This window comes from Poromitra crassiceps, assembly GCF_964638095.1.
Source record: "Poromitra crassiceps genome assembly, chromosome: 11".
In the NCBI taxonomy this organism is placed as follows: domain Eukaryota; kingdom Metazoa; phylum Chordata; class Actinopteri; order Beryciformes; family Melamphaidae; genus Poromitra; species Poromitra crassiceps.
This window is the reverse complement of record NC_139643.1, coordinates 42,574,754-42,593,132: the sequence shown is the minus strand read 5'-3', so window position 1 is coordinate 42,593,132 and position 18,379 is coordinate 42,574,754. Positions and strand designations below refer to the sequence as shown.

The 18,379-nt window shown below is 45.0% G+C and overlaps 1 protein-coding gene across 1 annotated transcript in view; it reads right to left on the bottom strand.

Annotated features, from left to right (window-relative positions):
- Positions 1–17,883, bottom strand: part of nup153 (nucleoporin 153) — a 20,511-nt gene extending 2,628 nt beyond the window's left edge. The window contains exons 1-19 of the mRNA XM_083645756.1: positions 17,791–17,883; positions 13,407–13,617; positions 13,024–13,299; positions 12,524–12,663; positions 10,679–10,807; positions 9,948–10,064; positions 8,550–8,591; positions 8,300–8,353; positions 6,708–6,848; positions 6,543–6,595; positions 6,295–6,430; positions 6,026–6,178; positions 5,728–5,826; positions 5,542–5,626; positions 5,355–5,456; positions 4,617–5,240; positions 4,276–4,458; positions 3,043–3,900; positions 2,446–2,820 (exon numbers count right to left, since the gene is read on the bottom strand). Of these exons, the coding sequence (XP_083501882.1) occupies positions 2,446–2,820; positions 3,043–3,900; positions 4,276–4,458; positions 4,617–5,240; positions 5,355–5,456; positions 5,542–5,626; positions 5,728–5,826; positions 6,026–6,178; positions 6,295–6,430; positions 6,543–6,595; positions 6,708–6,848; positions 8,300–8,353; positions 8,550–8,591; positions 9,948–10,064; positions 10,679–10,807; positions 12,524–12,663; positions 13,024–13,299; positions 13,407–13,617; positions 17,791–17,868 (3,856 nt within the window). The 5' untranslated portion in view covers positions 17,869–17,883. The remainder of the gene's footprint in view (positions 1–2,445; positions 2,821–3,042; positions 3,901–4,275; positions 4,459–4,616; positions 5,241–5,354; positions 5,457–5,541; positions 5,627–5,727; positions 5,827–6,025; positions 6,179–6,294; positions 6,431–6,542; positions 6,596–6,707; positions 6,849–8,299; positions 8,354–8,549; positions 8,592–9,947; positions 10,065–10,678; positions 10,808–12,523; positions 12,664–13,023; positions 13,300–13,406; positions 13,618–17,790) is intronic.
- Positions 17,884–18,379: the final 496 nt, after the last annotated feature.

Genomic DNA, 18,379 nt, shown 5'->3' with positions numbered 1-18,379 from the left:
GTGCAATGGTCATGGTTCAAAATTGTCAAGCGCTATATGGACATCTTTACAGATTACACTTGCTGTCATTTGCTTAATTGCAATAGGGACAACCAATCAATGAGATTCAATGAGACAGTTGTAACTTAAAGGGTGGTGGCGATCAATTAAGATCCCCATCCTGCATCTAACCTTGACTGGACCTGCAGCAGCCACTTCAGCCTCTTGATCCTGCTTTAACACAATACTCTATTCCAGGGGTCGGCAACCTTTTTTTATATTAATTGACATTTTCAAATTTACTTGTCAATCAGTGTGCCACACCAAGATTAATGACTCACACATCAAAAATGTAATCTCCAACATCTGTAATGTTATTCCATCCAAAATCAGGACATAGGATGAGAGCAAGCTACACAGCACGGTCCTTCTCAGTCTTCTGCGCTGGTATTTTTCATCTGCTTTCTGCTGCCATGGAAGGCAACCAATCAGAGGCAGAGTAGAGAGGGTCAGTACCTTAAATATCCTATGTAACTGCAAACGGCTGTGAAATAGTTAATTTGGCAGGGCACGTCAACATTTCTGCAAACAAATCTCAATTGCGCACTTATTGCTGCAGCCGTGCCACTGGTTAACCCTTTGCGTGCCCTAAGTTGTTGACCCCTGCTCTATTCTTTCAAAGTCCTCTGCTATTATTCTGATTGTTGAAAAGTGGAGAGTGTAGGAGAAGTATCACAACATTACATGTCCCTTTGAGTTCGCACAAAATTGTGCATATGTCTAAATAGGCCCCGACATGTCAACCAAGTTTCAGTTATCGCTCAAGCCCACTATAAGCTATTATGTAACAGACAGCATGCTCACGCACCTATGACAACCATACAACCAACATGTTCTATATAGGAACACATTTCATGTCAAATATTCAGGAAAAGCATTTTAGGCCCGTGGTTCTCAAAGTGGGGTCTGGGGACCCTCAGGGGTCCTTGAGGACATCCCCAGGGAAAATAGGGGTAATTTATTTGGACTAGAATGCATCCATAAATAACACAATGACAGAATATATGCCTATTGTGGTCATGGGTTTCATACACTTTCTGTAATAAAACATCTAAAAGCAAAAATCCTATCAGTTGGGAGACCCTGGGACAAAATGGGGGTCCGTGGTATGACTTGTGTCAGTTTAGGGGTTCTTGACGTGACAAGGTTTGAAACTACTTAGCCTTTGTGTGTCTAAAAGGCAGGAACAGGTGCAAGCAAACCCTTAACAAGGGCCCTGGCACTGGGATTAATTTTAATTGATGAGAACTTGTCTTTTAAATCTCATATTGTTAAACTTGTTTCTTAGCTGTAACTTAAATTACGGTAGGTTTCTTTTTTAGAAATAAATCGTGTTTCTCATCTCAAGTCAGGAAACACTTGATCACGACAACTATTTTACCCTTGTTGGATTATGGAGATCTGCTTTTTATGAATGCTCCTGACCAGTACTTAAAGAAACTGGACACGGTGTACCACTGTGCTTTGCGTTTTATGACTAACTGCAGCTATCAGGTCAACTTTAAGAGACAGAGAAATTAGTTATCTTGGCTCTTGTGATTGCCCTGCGGTGTAACCTAACTATTGTTTCCTGAGTGTGTGACTGACTGTATTTTATCCGTTTATTTTGTGTTTGTGTGTATTGATGAAACTGTCTTCATGCTGCCGTTTTGGCCAGGTCACTCTTGGAAAAGAGGTTTTAATCTCAATGAGTTTTTTACCTGGTTAAATAGAGGATATTGATTGATTGAGCCATCGTGTATCATTGCACTTTGTATGCTGTTGCAAATTGTCCATCTCTATCTGTCCGTAGACTCTCTCACTGGCTGACTTTTATCTATAAATCTATTCTTGGGCTTCTTCCTACATATCTGTGTTTACATATGTGTAGAAACCTCAGCCATTATGGCCTGCGCTCTCAGGATATCATTCAGATGCAGGTCCCGAGAGTCAGAACTGAACTGGGTAAAAAGGCTTTTAAATTGTCTGCCCCCTCCACCTGGAATGATGTGCAGACTTGAAACTATCAAATCTTATAACTCTGGGGGAATTCAGGTCAATCTTAAGAGACAGAGAAATGAGTTATCTTGGCTCTTGTGATTGCCCTGCGGTGTAACCTCACTATTGTTTCCCCGAGTGTGTGACTGACTGTATGTTATCTGTTTATTTTGTGTTTGTGTGTATTGATGGAAGTGTCTTTATGCTGCCGTTTTGGCCAGGTCGCTCTTGGAAAAGAGGTTTTAATCTCAATGAGAGATTTTTTTACCTAGTAAAATAAAAGATATTGATTGATTGATACCTAAATGGATTGGAAGTTGGAAACCCTCATTAATGTTTGCTTGCACCTGTGTTACTTCCTCCCTTTTAGACACAACAAAGGGGCTTGCTGGTGAAAAAGGCCCATAAGCTACCAACGGAGATACCAACCTGAAGTTGAGGCAGCAGAGGGCGCTGCTCCTCCAAAAGCAAAGGAGGGAGCAGCAGCAGGAGCAGCGTTGGCAGCACCCCCGAAGAGGAAGGGCTGAGACGCGGGCGGGGCCGGAGCGGAGTTCAGGGAGGTGGCTGACGGGGCGGGCGGCTGGCTGTCCTGGCTCTGGCCAAAGAAGCCCTTGGCTGGGGGAGCATCACCTGAGGGGCCAGCCTGACCAAAGAGGAAGGTGCTGGGGGCAGCGGCAGCAGCGGGAGCCTGGGTGGAGCCGCTCATGCCGCCAAACAGACTGGGGGCCGGGGTGACGGTGGAGGACGAGGAGGTGGTGGTGGCATTGCTCGTCATGAAGGAAAATGCTGGTTTTGGAGCAGCATCTGTGGGAGGGAAAAAGACTGATGGTGAACTATACTGCAGTAGAAAACTCTGAAATATTTTCTGAATTAATAAATCAACAAACAAAAGCAACAGCATTAGATGCTCCATTGGCAGAAAGAATCATCAAAGCATAACTGATCAAAAGGCAACAGAACCATAGTATTCACAAATGAAATCGTACATCTATGACTAGAATAATCGGTATGTTAAGTTTCTCTCACCTCCAGCACTTTGTCCAAAGCTCAAGGAGGGGTTAGGACCGTCTGGAGCGGGGCTTTCGCTCTTGTCCGCCGGCTTGCCGAAGGTGAAGGTGGGTGCCGGCTGCTCTTTGGGAGCGTCGGGTTTGCTGAAGGAGAAACCCCCTAAAGTGGCAGGTGCCTGTGTGACCTCGGGCTCTTTACTAGCAGCACCAAACAGGAAGCCAGAGGGAGCAGAATCCTTCTTCTCCACTGGCTTCCCAAAGGTAAACGCGGGAGCAGCAGGCTCCTTTTCTGCCGACAAGGATCCAAAAGTAGAGCCCCCTAGTGGTGTGTTGGTAGTCAGACTGGGATCGCCCAGCCTCCCAAATACAGATCCAGTGGCGGCGGTGTTTGCGGAGTCAGTCGACGACGACGCACTGTCACCTTTTTCTTGCGTGGAAGTGGGGAGAGTAAAAGTCACAGAGGATGAGGTGACAGTGGGTGCTGCTGTAATTGTCTCACCAGGTTTTGACAGTCCAAAGGAGAAACCGTCCTTGGAGGACTTCTCTGTGCTAGACGTTCCGGTTCCAAACGCTATCCCGCCACTGGCTCCGAATTTGAACCCAGAACCTGCGGCAAGTTGGTCTGACTTTTTGTCATCGCTGACTGTTGCCTGGCTGGAGGCAGTCCCAAATTTAAAGCCCTCAGTAGAGCCGCCGAACGTGAACCCTGACGGTTCAGTAGTGTCTTTAGAACTGGTTTCTGATGAGGCGCTTCCAAATGACCCTCCAAATTTGAATCCACCAGAGGATGATGAGGTCGTCTCCGAAAGGGAACCCCCAAACTTGAAGCCGTCTGATCCAGAGGTACCGTCTGACGATGAGCCAAACTTGAAACCTCCTGAGGTAGAAGTGCCGAATGCAGAGGAGCCGGAGGTGCCAAAAGTGGATGAACCAAAGGCAAAAGAAAAGCAAAGGATTACAATAATTCCAAAAGGTGAAATATATGGAACAAACGTATTACAAATTGTATCCATTTCAAATCGTTCTACAATCGCCAGACCTTTATTACTTCACTGGATTTGGTACTGATTTTTTGGGATGGTTCAACATGATGCGTGGAAATAATGGTTGGGCAATATGATTTTCAACTAGGCGGCATCTTTAAATAGCTAAACATTATTTTCTTAAGAAAACAAATTAACAACTTCAAAAATATGTACGAGGACATAAAAACCTCTGGTTCCACAGCACAGCAGGGGAAATGCATATTTACCTTTGGACTCCACTTTAGCTCCGGGTTTGGGTGTCTGGCAGGCAGCACACTGTACGTTGGCCGCCTTGTTCTGTACACAGCAGACATCGCAATCCCAAGCTCCCGCTGGCTTCTTAAACTGGTCTCCGAATCCCAACAGCGGGGCGCTGACGGCCGGCGACGAGGTTAATGTTGATGACGCTCCTGTTAAGTGAGGAGAGGACAAACCATCCCCAATTATTTAATGACAGTTGATGTGATTCCCTACTTTCAGGGAAAAAGGAGGAATTGTCAATACAGAGACCACAAGTTTGTGTTTTGGTGAGCAATCAACACCGACACTTTGCTCTCGCCCCCATTACCTGGTTTAGCGCTCATGCAGGCCACACACTTTGTGTCCTTCGCTGTGTTCTCCACCATACATGTGTCACATTGCCACGCGCCCTCGGGCTTCTTGAACTTGTCTCCAAAACCTGTGAACCCTGTAGTGACGGGGGCCGTCGTCGTAGACGCAGTCTTAACGGCGGAGAAGGCAGAGGGAAGAGTCAGTGAGGGCTTAACCCCCACGCCCGGCTTAGCCGTATCACAGGCCACGCACTTAGCCGCCTCGGGTTTGTTCTTCACGAGACACGTATCGCACTCCCAGGTTCCTGCGGGTTTGGCGAACATTGAGCCAAAACCCAAACCCGCGGTGGTCGTAGACGTGGTCGAGGGGGCGGCGGACGTTGGCTTACTGTCCGAGGGTTTGGACGAGGACTTGGGTTGTGGGGTCATGCAGGCGACGCACTGGGAGTCCGAGGGATTATTCCGAACTAGGCAAACGTCACAATTCCACGAGCCTGCCGGGGGTTTGAACAAGTCGCCAAACCCTGTCGAAGAGGAGGAGGTGCTAGAGGTAGAGGAAAGGGCCGCTGTGGATTCTGTGGGGGTCTGCTGGGGAGCTGTGTCGGGACCCGGGGAACTCCGAGCAACAGGAGAGGCAAAGCCTAGAGAGAGAGGGAGAAGATAAAGGGTAGAAAAACAACATTAGAACATCCAGATTCCGTCTTGCAGAGATGCAATCAAACATTCCCGCAGAGCATCTTTTAATTGATTCTAACCAGGTGTTTTGAGGAGGTCCAGCACACTGCCCTGCTTCAGGGTCTTGGCTGGTTTGAAGGGTCCTTCATAATCTTCTGTGCTATTGCTTGTAGTTGACTTCACTGTAGAAAACAACAGCCGGTTCAAAAATCATTGTTATGAGTTCACATTTTCTGAATAAGCGCAAGAAAAACAACTCTTTCTTACCTGCTGCCACTATGGGAGCAGCTAGCTTGCCATTTGACATAGAGAGATCCATTTTTGCTACAGGTGCACTAAAAGTAAATCCAGCCTAGGAGGAGGAAAAGAAAATGACTATTATTATCAACTTTACTGAGGTAAATCATTTAAATCTTGGAAATGACTACTCTTTAGGAAACAGTATATACTTACAGATGGGGAGAAGGCAGGTGGGCTAGCAGCAGTTGCTTTGACAATGGGTGAGGAGAAGGTAAAAGGTTCACAGGGGGGCGTAGAGGCCGTGGGGGGCTCCTGAAAGAAACACAACATTAGGTGAGTGTGCTCATTTAGACCATTCACACACACACACACACACACACACACACACACACACACACACACACACACACACACACACACACACACACACACACACACACACACACACACACAGCTGTTAAGCTTTAGATGTGGGTGCCACTGAGAAACACGAGAAACTTTAAAGTCAGACCTTATCTGTGACCATGTCCTTGGCAGGGGTCACAGGCGTCACGCTGGGGGCGGGGTTGACGGCGGGCAGTGGTGGGGAGGAGAAGCTGAAGGTGGGCAGGCTGGACGCGCTGATGGGAAGCGAGATGGCTGGCAGGTCTGGCACCTCAGCCACCTGATGTCAGAGAACAAGCGCGTGCACCACAGTGAGCTCAATTTCAAGGCCCAAAAAGAAAAACATCAAAATGTTTATTGATGTCATGTCTGGAGACGGTTAAGAAGAGTGCTCACCTCGTCGTCTTCAGGGCGTTTGGACGACGGCCGTGTACTGGTCCTCTCCCTCTTCATCTTGCCCCCTCCAGAGCTTGAGCTGCTGGCTGCAGGCGTGCTGGACAGAGGGTACGCTGGCCCACAATAACTAGTTGTGCTGGGAGAGGGGGAGAGAAACGGAGTCAAACTTGAGTCAAGTCAATTTAGACTCACAGCGTTATGGAGAGGGGCCTACTAGCATCCAAAGTGAAGTAATGACGCATCAGTACCTTTGAGATGGACCTGGGGCTGCTTCAGGTATTTGTGGCGATTGTCTTGTGGGCTACGGGTGGAAAGAGTAATTGAGCATCAAATATCATGCTAGGAAACGCCTTTTATTGCATTTAGTACAGATGAAGCACATTTGAGCTGTGGTGAGGTTGAGCGGCTCTGACCGTGTCTCTGGGCGTCCTGTCCAGGGTCCGGCCCCCTGCCCCGGGGGTCAGAGACGCCCGGAAGGACACGGAGCGGCTTCCTGACACTGACGCTGCTGCGGGAATCATCAGCCTCTGCACGGGCGGGAGGGGCGAATCCAGCTGGAGAGAAGAGAGGGAGGCAATGATGGGAAGCATCAGCTTCAACGTCACTGACAAAAACAAAAACACATCCAGCTATAGACAAAACATAGGAAGCTCTAAGTAGACTCAGATAATTAAAGAAAAGCATGACAGAGAGCCAAGGCCCTTTTCCCATGAGAGACATCGTCAACATATTGATGACTCACGTTTTAATCACACATACTCAGTGTTGAAGTTATTTTGTTTCACATTTTGAAACTTCCTTGGGTAGGCTTCAAACCAGAGGTGTACACTACTGCTTGGTGTAGAGCCAGCTTAACAGGCAGCTTTTCTCATGGGAAGAGGTAGGGCTCTCACTCTTTCCAAAAATCAAGCTTGAACGAGTTTGAAATCGCACACAATTGGTTTAAGTATTAAAAGTTAATATACCCCCTACCCTTTTTTTAATTGAGTTTGCCAAATCTTTAATTCGAACAGGTCATTACAGTTTGAATCTCCCCCCAACATTTGAATGAATGTTTTTCGAATCTCGAATCAAAAGTGACAGCCCTAGTAAGAGGGCATAGTGGTCGGCAGGGAAAAGCTTGAGAACAGGCAGAGACCACAGTTTGGATAAAACCGTGGCATTCAAAATTTTATGGTCGCAAAAAACGGACCGAACCGAGTGGTGGTAAGGTAACCCTTATTGGCTTATCAATTTTTGATCCTGCCCAGTGTGCAGCGCAACACCCAAAACCAACAACACTAATACCAGTCATGAAAAGACCAAGTTAGGTTTAGGCCAGTCTTGTCTCTAAGGCCTGTGTGGGTCAATAGACCATTGTTGGCTTTTTAGAAAGCAGCTGTCACAGCTGGGAATGCCTGACGGTTATCACCGAGGACTAGTCCAGTCCTGGCACAGTTTAACAATCAACTGCACTTGACAACACACCTCTTTCTCATCCCCGAACCCCACCCCACCCCACCCCCCCCCCACACACACACACACACACTTTCACTTGCTAATACAGTCATGCAGTCTGGCACACTTCTCTAAATGAGCACATGTGCACGTTGGACAGCGGTGAACAGCTGTGTCCCAGCCAGGCGAGGAGAATCATGTTGACTGGTAGAAAAGAGGCCAACAGGCGGTAGGACAGGAAGCGACAGGCGGTAGGACAGGAAGACAAATCAAAGCAAGTGCTGCTGGGCTTGTACAATGATGCCCCTGTTCACATCACTAAAGCCTGCTGAAACATCCCAACAGCACAGCACAGCACAGCGGTGAACCAATGTGCACGCACACATGTATACGTGTGTCATGCAGTGACATATGACCCAAACATAGCATAAAAACAAACTAACATGTGGCTTAGTGTGGACACAGCTAGAGACAAATGCAACTTTCTAATGAACTGGCATGAAGGAATAACAAAACAAGGATTTGGGCATGAAGGAATTGACACAAGGATTTAAAAATCAATATTTACCCGTTTCCTTTTGCTGTGGCAATGTGAAAGATCTAGATTTGTGCCATCCATTGACTGCAAGGAGAAAAATGAGAAAATTAATAAGACTGTTTTATTTGGCTTAGGATTCCCCCCCACACACTTGTCAGTCACTACTAACCCCCCACCCCCTTTTATGAGGGTGCATGATCACATCCATGTTGTGTGTGTGATTGCAAACAAATCAGGTTTCTAATGATTATTTTGTGACGACGACATCCAAAACACTTACTGATGACAGGGAGGAGGTTGCAGCCGGGATCCTCTTGGCGTCCTGTTGAGAAAATAAAGACCTGGTCAAAACACAGTATTCTGTAAAGACCTGATCAAAACACAGTATTCTGCCCTCAGTAAAGACCTGATCAAAACACAGTATTCTGCCCTCAGTAAAGACCTGATCAAAACACAGTATTCTGCCCTCAGTAAAGACCTGATCAAAACACAGTATTCTGCCCTCAGTAAAGACCTGATCAAAACACAGTAGTCTGCCCTCAGTAAAGACCTGATCAAAACAGGATTCTGCCCTCAGTAAAGAAGACCTGATCAAAACGCAGTATTCTGCCCTCAGTAAAGACCTGATCAAAACAGTCTTCTGCCCTCAGTAAAGACCTGATCAAAACAGTATTCTGCCCTCAGTAAAGACCTGATCAAAACAGTCTTCTGCCCTCAGTAAAGACCTGATCAAAACAGTATTCTGCCCTGAGTAAAGACCTGATCAAAACACAGTATTCTGCCCTCAGTAAAGACCTGATCAAAACACAGTCTTCTGCCCTCAGTAAAGACCTGATCAAAACACAGTATTCTGCCCTCAGTAAAGATCTGATCAAAACAGTATTCTGCCCTGAGTAAAGACCTGATCAAAACAGTATTCTGCCCTCAGTAAAGATCTGATCAAAACAGTATTCTGCCCTGAGTAAAGACCTGATCAAAACAGTATTCTGCCCTCAGTAAAGATCTGATCAAAACAGTATTCTGCCCTGAGTAAAGACCTGATCAAAACAGTATTCTGCCCTCAGTAAAGATCTGATCAAAACAGTATTCTGCCCTGAGTAAAGACCTGATGAAAACAGTATTCTGCCCTCAGTAAAGACCTGATCAAAACAGGATTCTGCCCTCAGTAAAGACCTGATCAAAACAGTATTCTGCACTCAGTAAAGACCTGATCAAAACACAGTATTCTGCCCTGAGTAAAGACCTGATCAAAACAGTATTCTGCCCTCAATAAAGACCTGATCAAAACAGGATTCTGCCCCGAGTAAAGACCTGATCAAAACACAGTATTCTGCACTCAGTGGCGCGTTGACGTGCTGACTAGCTTGGCAGATAATCACAAACGTAAGTGTGACACAAAACCTACATGTACCTTTTCAATTGACAACATAAAAACACTTATTGCATCATGAATCCAATTTGGAGTAGAAGAGATGGCTGTGTAGTACTCCTGTATGGGTGTGTGTGTGTGTGTGTGTGTGTGTGTGTGTACAGTCTCAGACGGCATGCGCTCCAGGGACTGCAGGATGTGTGTGTGTGTGTGTGTGTGTGTACACTCACAGCCAGAGGGCTTGACATGCGCTCCAGAGACTGCAGGATGTGTGTGTGTGTGTGTGTGTGTGTGTGTATACACACTCACAGCCAGAGGGCTTGACATGCGCTCCAGAGACTGTAGGATGCGTCTGGCTGTGGCGCTGGTCACCCCACAGGGCTGGGCACCGGCAGGTTTGGCCTTGATCTGCCTCCTCACTGGGGCCTACAGATCAAGCAGACAGTCATTTCATCGGTCTCTCAAATAAGCAAATCAATATTCATACGTCAGGTTGACTTTGATCCTACAGCACCACTGTCCCACATTCACTTCTTGGCTCTCCCCCAAGGGCTGGCAGAAGAAAAATATATATAAACGATATCCTATGAATATAATTGGGCAAAAGTTGGCGCGGTCACTCACGGACTCGCGGTGCACAATTGCTCAAAGCTGAGCGGGCGAGCTGCGTCTGCGAAGATTTTAAATTAGTAATATAAATAATGTAGACATATTTGGGGATTTTTATATTAAACACATTTTTAACAATAGCCAAAAACAGTGTAAATTCCAAAACGTTTCCAAAACACACCGTTAATTCCAAACCTTTTCGAGGCCTGGAAAACAGTTTTTCAAATTCCATAACTTTTCTGGGAATTTCATGACCGTGGGAACCTTGTGAAGTGCACCAAAATTCCCTGTAACTGATGCGTCGCAGGTGTTCATTTCCAGACCCTGCATGGCTCTCATCAAGGACTTAAGAGATGAGCTGCCTTTTGGCTTCTCTGCTGTATGTTAGTGTGTTAAGCGAGCGGTGCATGGAGGCAGGTGGGGGGCCTGACCTGGTACGGTGTGGCGGGGCGAGTGCGAGAGCTTCTGACCGCAGCTGCCCCGCCATACGTGGTCTTCCCAGGGTAGAAGGGAGAATCCCCCAGCTGGCTGGAGTTCAGCAATGTGCTGTTCAATGATGACTGGAGGAGAGAGAGAGAGAGAGCGGTCAACAGGGAAACTTAAACACAGCCTTTGTACATCACATCAAAATGACATCAGAGGAATGAATTTTCAATGGTTCTCAAACACAAAACTAATTTGGCTTTTGCGTGTTTTTGCAGAACGGCTTTTTGTAATATAAGGAATGAGAGACACAAAAAAGTTCAATACATAAAGCAGAATGCAAACTGGTACTGGTAGCGACTGGGCTGTGCGCAGTGAGAGAATAAAAGATTTCTCTAGTGCTGCATTTAACTCATATTTTTAAGTTGGTGCTCGATGTCCCAACATTTGGTCTACAACTAAAAAGCAATGCCCCGTGCAAGCTGTATTGAAGGTTCTGTTGCCTGTGACTTTGCAGATGGTCAATTGGGCGCACTGACCAAATTCCAGAGGGACATTTTCTATTTAAGTGGGTCACTGGCAGCCTAGATCAAACCCTGGCTGTGACACACATTTGCTCCCTCAAGCAGGGCATTTCCTGGCTCTGCACATTGACCCGACTCTCTGGGTCCTACTGAGGCTATTACAAAATCTAACAACAATAAACTTTCAATTAAACACAAAACGATATCAAAGTTTGACTGTATGTGATTAATTCAACCGTTTTTGATCAACTGTATGATCATGCTAGAAAGTGGCTTTTGATTGGTTTAATGGACTGTTCGTCTATTCTGATTGTTTTACAATTTAAACAATACGAAAGCAGAATAGCAGCAGGCAGGAGCCAAAATGTATTAGTGAAAGTCAAGATATAGCCATTATACTTTCCAATATAAAATTGAGGTGACTCAGCATACCTTTAAGTAAATACCATGTTTGGATAAATATTTGGTTGTTGGCATTTAGTGTTGGAACACTGCATAGAAATGATAGGCTAATAATTCATACCTGAGCCTACCCACTCACCAGTGTCTGTCTCTCTCTCCGTGCAGGTATTTAGCAAAAACCTGACTTGCCTACCGCTTAGCTGATAACTATCATTAATTTTTTCCCCCCTTTAGCCTAAAATTAGCTAACATGTTTGTCTCGCTTGCACCTAATTTTGAAGCAGGACTTTAGTAGTGCATCTCGTGTGCAATGCGACAACGCTTTTATTTTATTTCTTCAGCACTCATGACTGCCACCCTGCTGGTTGGAGTTTTATTTTTTTTATTATGCTATTACAGATACAGGCTTCATGAACAACATTCAGAGAGCCTAGCATTGATCTGCAGCTACTCGTAAATATATGTGAGACGGATTAAGTATGATGAATAGAAGTCCTTGAGTTTTAGGGTCTGGTGCTGAGGAGGTGTTTGTTCAGTCTCTTCTTGAAGGCATCAACACTGCTTGATGTAATGTCTCCAACAACCGCGGGGGGAAGGCTGTTCCATGTTGGAGTACCGCATAACATCCAAAATATAAGCGGGGAAATCTAAGCTGCTGTAGTCATCAATTACAAAACATTATCTATATAAATGCAAAACTTTGTGGCTCAAAAAGTGTTCTCTGTAAAAAACGCAGTCTTTTACTCACTGACGAAACTCACTATTTGACTGGTAGGAAAATGAAACGTTCACATTGGAGGAGGTTCCAAAGACAGACAGGTTAAATTAACCACTCACATTGGAGGAGGTTCCAAAGACAGACAGGTTAAATTAACCACTCACATTGGAGGAGGTTCCAAAGACAGACAGGTTAAATTATCCACTCACATTGGAGGAGGTTCCAAAGACAGACAGGTTGAAAGCAGGCTTTTTCAGACTAGAGTGGGCAGGCTGGGGCCCAGAACTGGTTCTGTCCGTCTCTGGAGACCACAGCTGGGGCATCAATGCTGTTTTGGAGGTGGGGACATCTGCAGAGAAACATGTACTTTTGTGAAACCAACACACGACACAGAGGAACTATTCGGAGCATTTTCAGAGAGCAGAAATCTTCCCATCACGGATGAATTCATTAGGCTCACAACACTTTCAACACCAAGTTCTGGTGTCGCGGAACCAACCCCCTTCAACATCTGCTCTCACAGAAACATAGCCACCTACAATAAGCGTATAATTAGCCTAACACCCAGTTCGTGCATCATTCAAAAAGTGGTGGCCTGATCTGTTAAAAGTCTATTCTGACACACCACCACACTAGCCTTTAAAGACACACAAGCCTACACACGAAGAGAGACAAAACCATTTTGTACAAATAGACTTTCTCTCTGTACCTTTGTCAGAGGCGCGGGAGGAGAAGCCGCTAGTGGTGGAGATGTTGTCATCTTCGTGCAGCGAGATGTTGTCCTTGATCTCCTTGATCAAGGAGAAGCCCGTGGAAAAGGGCCCAGGGGCCGAGGAGGTGGAGGGCTGTGAGAAGAGGCTGCTGGAGGCGCCCAGGACCGGGGACGAGGCATCCAGCGGGGGGAAGTGGAGGTGGGAGCGGCTCAGGGGGGGTCGACACAGCACATGCTCCTGAAAGTTGAGGGATGCCCTGCTAGTCGCGGGCTCTGTGAGGAGGAGAAACCAAAGGCGGGCATGAGCGAATACACAAGGGGATATACATTTCCATGGCTTATATATGCGATAGCTCGAGGGATTGAATAGGATCCCTCACCTGTGTTACTGGTGCTGGGCTCCGGGGAGTCGCGTCCGTCAAGGGGAGGAGGTCCCTCGTCGCTACCGTTGGGAGGGGGCTGGCTGTTCTGCTCTGTCGCCTGCACAGCCGCTCCCCCTTCACCAGCTTCCTCATTATTGAAGTATTTCTGCAGCCAGGAAGGAACGATGCTCTTTACTGTGTCTGTCACCCGACTGATCAGGCCCGGCTGCTGCTGATGATAACGTGTGAGGAAAGAGACGGGAGGCAACGGAGAGGGGGATGAGATGAGAGAGAGAGCCGTGAGAAACACAGAGACAGACCGAGGAGAGGACCAATCAAATAGTCTCATATTATTTTCAGGTTCTCCATAAATTTCACCTGATAATCAGCATTCGATGTGATTATCGACATTTGAGTCACTACAGCAAAGCACTACTAACAGCTTTACTGAATCTGTCTCTTTTCTTTTTCAGCACTTGATAAAGTACCCCAAAAAAAATATAGGGGAACAAATACGATGCTGAAGAAATAAGAAAACTTAAGACATGCTTGGTGTGTCAACAAATACGTTTAGAAGGCCTCCCGACTTTATATAAAATGTTGCAGTCTTGTCAGTGATTTGGAAAATACAGAAATCAATATCGCATTTGATTTTTTTTATATATCAGCTACACATAGCCCTATTTACAATGAAATGTCATTCCTGCTCCCCGACCCCACTACACTACACAGCCCCACTCAAGCAACACCAGGGCAGAAAGTGGGTCAGGCAGGCAGAGCATGCTTCTAAAGCAGTGAGCCAGTGGCACTGGCCTGCACTGCACCCAGGTCAAATATAATATTGTCTGAATTCCAATCAATGGAGATGAGCCTTGTACGACACTGTATACGATTCTTTTTGTGGAACTGGAAATATGAGCGACAGCGTTTTCAATCATTTATTTACACATTTAGAACACATCTCTCTGTTCTGCCTATAAACGGTGGTAACAATTAAATAAAACGATGAAGAAAACTGTCTTCCCGGCTTAGTGAGCTTTCCAGGGTTTTTTTTTCCGACTGAAATTGACCAATTAATTATCTCTGAATTTGGATGTAGGTCTAGTAGGATTTCGAATATGCAAAGGGTAGACACAAGGGGGGATGCTTCAGGTCTTGAAACAATCGCCTTCCCTTTAGTTCCAGAATGGTAACGCAACTATACTTGAACAACTTCAGACCACATCGACACGAGACATTGCGTCTATGTTCCTGTGTTACTACAGATAATAGAGAGGGGAACAGGTGAAAAAGGGCTGGCTAGCTAGTGAACCACTTCATATGTACACTACAGTTGTACATGATCTATCTGATGGTAGCTTTCACGGCCTGATAAGGCCCATGTGTGCCTCTTGCTTCGTGCTTATCTGTGAAATACACCAGGGGGCCAGCCTGCACTTCAACCTGTCTCAACTTGCTAATTCACACCAATGCCACATCCAGGCAGTCAAGGAGGACCAGTGTGTGTACAACCACCGGTGAAGATTCACTTAACGCCAAAACACCGCACGGCGCTCGACAAAATAGCTGCCCCTATTATTTTCTATGTACAACCCCCACACCGGCAGTGGCAAGGTGCGCTGCCCCACCACGCCACTTTCCTATTTACAGCATTACTGCCCCTCCGCCTCGTGTGGTCGGTAGGGGTGGGACAATACATTGTCGATATCGGAAAGTGAAAACATCGATATGTACGCCTTGTAAATCCAAGATGATGAAGCATAGATGTGCATGGCTTATGTTCATAATTGAAAGGTCATCAAGGGCTCTTTAAGTTAACCGAACAAAATCATTTGCACTTAAACATGAGAAAGTTGTCACTTTATAGTGAACAACAGAAATAAAATTGTCAAATCATATTTTAGTTGCTTTTTTTGAGTTGATATAAATCTAACCGATTGTGTTTAAATAGGCACATGATAGTCTCGTATCGATCGCAGGCCCCTGAATTGAAGCGAAATGGTATCGTGGCAGACTTGTGATATAGTATCAGCAAATATCGTATATCGTCGTTCAAAGAAATCGATATATCGTATCGTGATTAAACTTGTGATTCCGACCCCTAGTGGTCCGTCGTCTTCCTGTTGACTCGCTGCAGTTTGAGACTTCCTATTGGTGCTAGGAGCGGCACATGATGCGGGTCATATGAAGCACGGCGGCGGCGGTATGTTTGGCCTTTAGTGCTACAGTACATAAGCTATTGTGATTATAAGGATTTAAGGGGGCTGCTTTTCTCCTGTGGACAGGGTCATGGGACCAAAGGGCCCGAGGCAGACTGTCATGCATGTATCATTGTTCTCCCCGGAAGCAATCACGTTGGGTTCAAACACAGGGTGATTTTGATTTAATACGTGAGTGCCAGTACACTGACAGTGTATCTATCCAGCTATTCAACCATTCCAGTCATCTGAAAGGCAAAAAGCAGTCATTACTGGAAGCTCAAGTGACATTAATGTGACAGCTCTTGAGATCCGACAGCATCCCAAATTTTAGCCATTCCAATGTATTTTACAAACGACAGAAAACACGTTATATAGAGGTGTTGGCACTAAAACAGAAACAACTTCCAAAATGTGTGTTCAGTGCTGTAAACCATACACAAAAACACACACACACACACACTATAAGGCAATATTGTGCTTTCTTTCATTCTGCATGGAAAAACCTGAACGTAATTGTGTTTACTTTCTCAGGAATAGAACAGTAACAATGGTGGTTCATAGCGATTTCGATTGGAATGGCAATGACTTGATGAAATACAAAGTGGACGAATCACAGTTCTTGCGGTTGTGTGTATTTTGGAGACGTGCACATAAGCTATGCCGGGAGACTATGGGCTACACAGACACTACTGTGTAGCTATGGCGACATTTTGATGTTGAACCATATATTTGCCAATATTAATTTGGGTACAGCTGATATTTTTGCATTTACACAAACAAAACACTACAAGTTCAACTGTTTGTCAGTTACTATATTTGTTTACTTTGGCATTGATGCACCATTGTTGTAACTCCTGTCCCATTATTCTTCATTTTCAACACTTCAGGTCCCTCTAAAACCCCAATTTCTTTTTGGCCTTTCGCTAATATTTTTGGCTGTTTGTTAAATAGGATATGGTGTTTTTCCAAGGATTTTTGTATTCTTACCTCATAACAGGCCTGATTTATTTTTATGAGAAATTTTACTATTAATGCCATTATATATCGTGAGGCTTATTTATCAATTATCAGCTAACAATAAAATCGACTAAATCTAAATGATAATCTATCTAACCATTGGCTAGATTATCATTTAGATATACGGGCGGCTAACGTTTGAGTTGAGCTCAACGTTAGTCTGGAAGGTCAGCTAACGTTAGCTATACTGTATATCTCGCCTTTCTCTTACTTCAGTCTGTCCTCAAAGGAACTCGTTGGCACCATTTTTAAGCTAACTAACGTTAGCCCAGTTGTGGTTCCGCACACATCAGTTAGCGAGCGTGCTAGTGTGTTTACCAAATAAACATTAACAACTTGATCTGTAACGACTGCCTAATTGAGACAGCAATAATCAACTAAATATCAGTAACATTACATTCGTTCACTGCCTTACAATGGTTTATGTTAAAGAAAACAACAATTTCTGTGCAATTGATAACGGTTAAGAGAGGTCTCTCAGTCCACCATGTGGGTACCAAATCAGCCTGCTTCCTACGCAATCCAGCTGGCAGAGATTTAGGAAATGTTAGCTAACACTCGCTATAACCGTTACAACGTACGTGTCTCAAAATGATGTGTTTTATAACACCAGTGCCTGTAACTGGATAGTGAGAAACCTGCACGCTCAAACATCACATTATTAAACCAGACCATGGTTTATGTAGCCAAAGTTCAGAACCAGAGACAACAATGCGCTGGTCGCTAATGCTAGCCTAGTAACGTTAGATAGCATTCGGATCAGAGTTGACGGTTTGGGATTGACTTCCGTGCTATTTGCTAACTGTTAGCTAGCAGCTAAATTGCTTACGGGGCTGTCGTTGATCATGACTGCTTGTATGTTTCGTACAAGCGCTTAAACGACTGATCACGGAGGTTTATTAGTCTAAACGGATTGTAGTATCATGCTTTTGACCTGTCAAGTCCGTCTCATTTGTCTAAACTTTAGATACGTCTGTCGGCTAAATACGCTAGCAGCCAGTCTGCTAGTTCGCTTAGCATTTCCGTGACATGCTAGCTAGCAACGCGTGGAGGCCATGAGCGCTAACGGCAGGCCACAAAATGTCTCCAACAAAACAATAACAAGAGCTAAAAGATAATGGCATTACAGTCACAGCTATGTCCTCGACGCAAGCTTTTCACGCAAAAACTTCCACTTGATTTACCTGTTTACTTTTGGCGTAAGGTTTAGAGGCAATATGATATCTTCTGCTTCTAATTTTCCCTCCACCCGTGGCCGCCATGGCTTGTTCGTTTTGAGTGTCTATCGGTCTTTCGGCGCCGGATAGCTGTCATCCAGCACAGCGGCTATTCAGAGCGGGAACTATGGGAAATGAAGTAGCAGCACATTACGCACTAGACCAATTTCACCCCAAATACCCCCTGTCTGAGAGGAAATGTGACTTTGAAAATAATGACATAATTAACCGTTTATAAAAGTTGATAGTGTTATAGTTGAGGAGAGTAATCATTGTATACCTTATATATCTTTTGGTGAATGACAAATGGTGAAAATGACTTTGAAAATAATTACATCAGTAACCGTTTATAAAATGTACATAGTGTTATAGTTGGGGAGAATAATCATTGTATATCTTATATAGGCTATATTTTCGTGAATGACAAAATAAATGGTGAAAATAAATTATTATATTTTTGGATCAATTCACAAGGATTATTTTTTCTTTATTTTGCTTAAGTGGAGTGGGCAGACTGCAGACCGCTCATCTTTTGTATCCTTTGAGACAGTGGTTG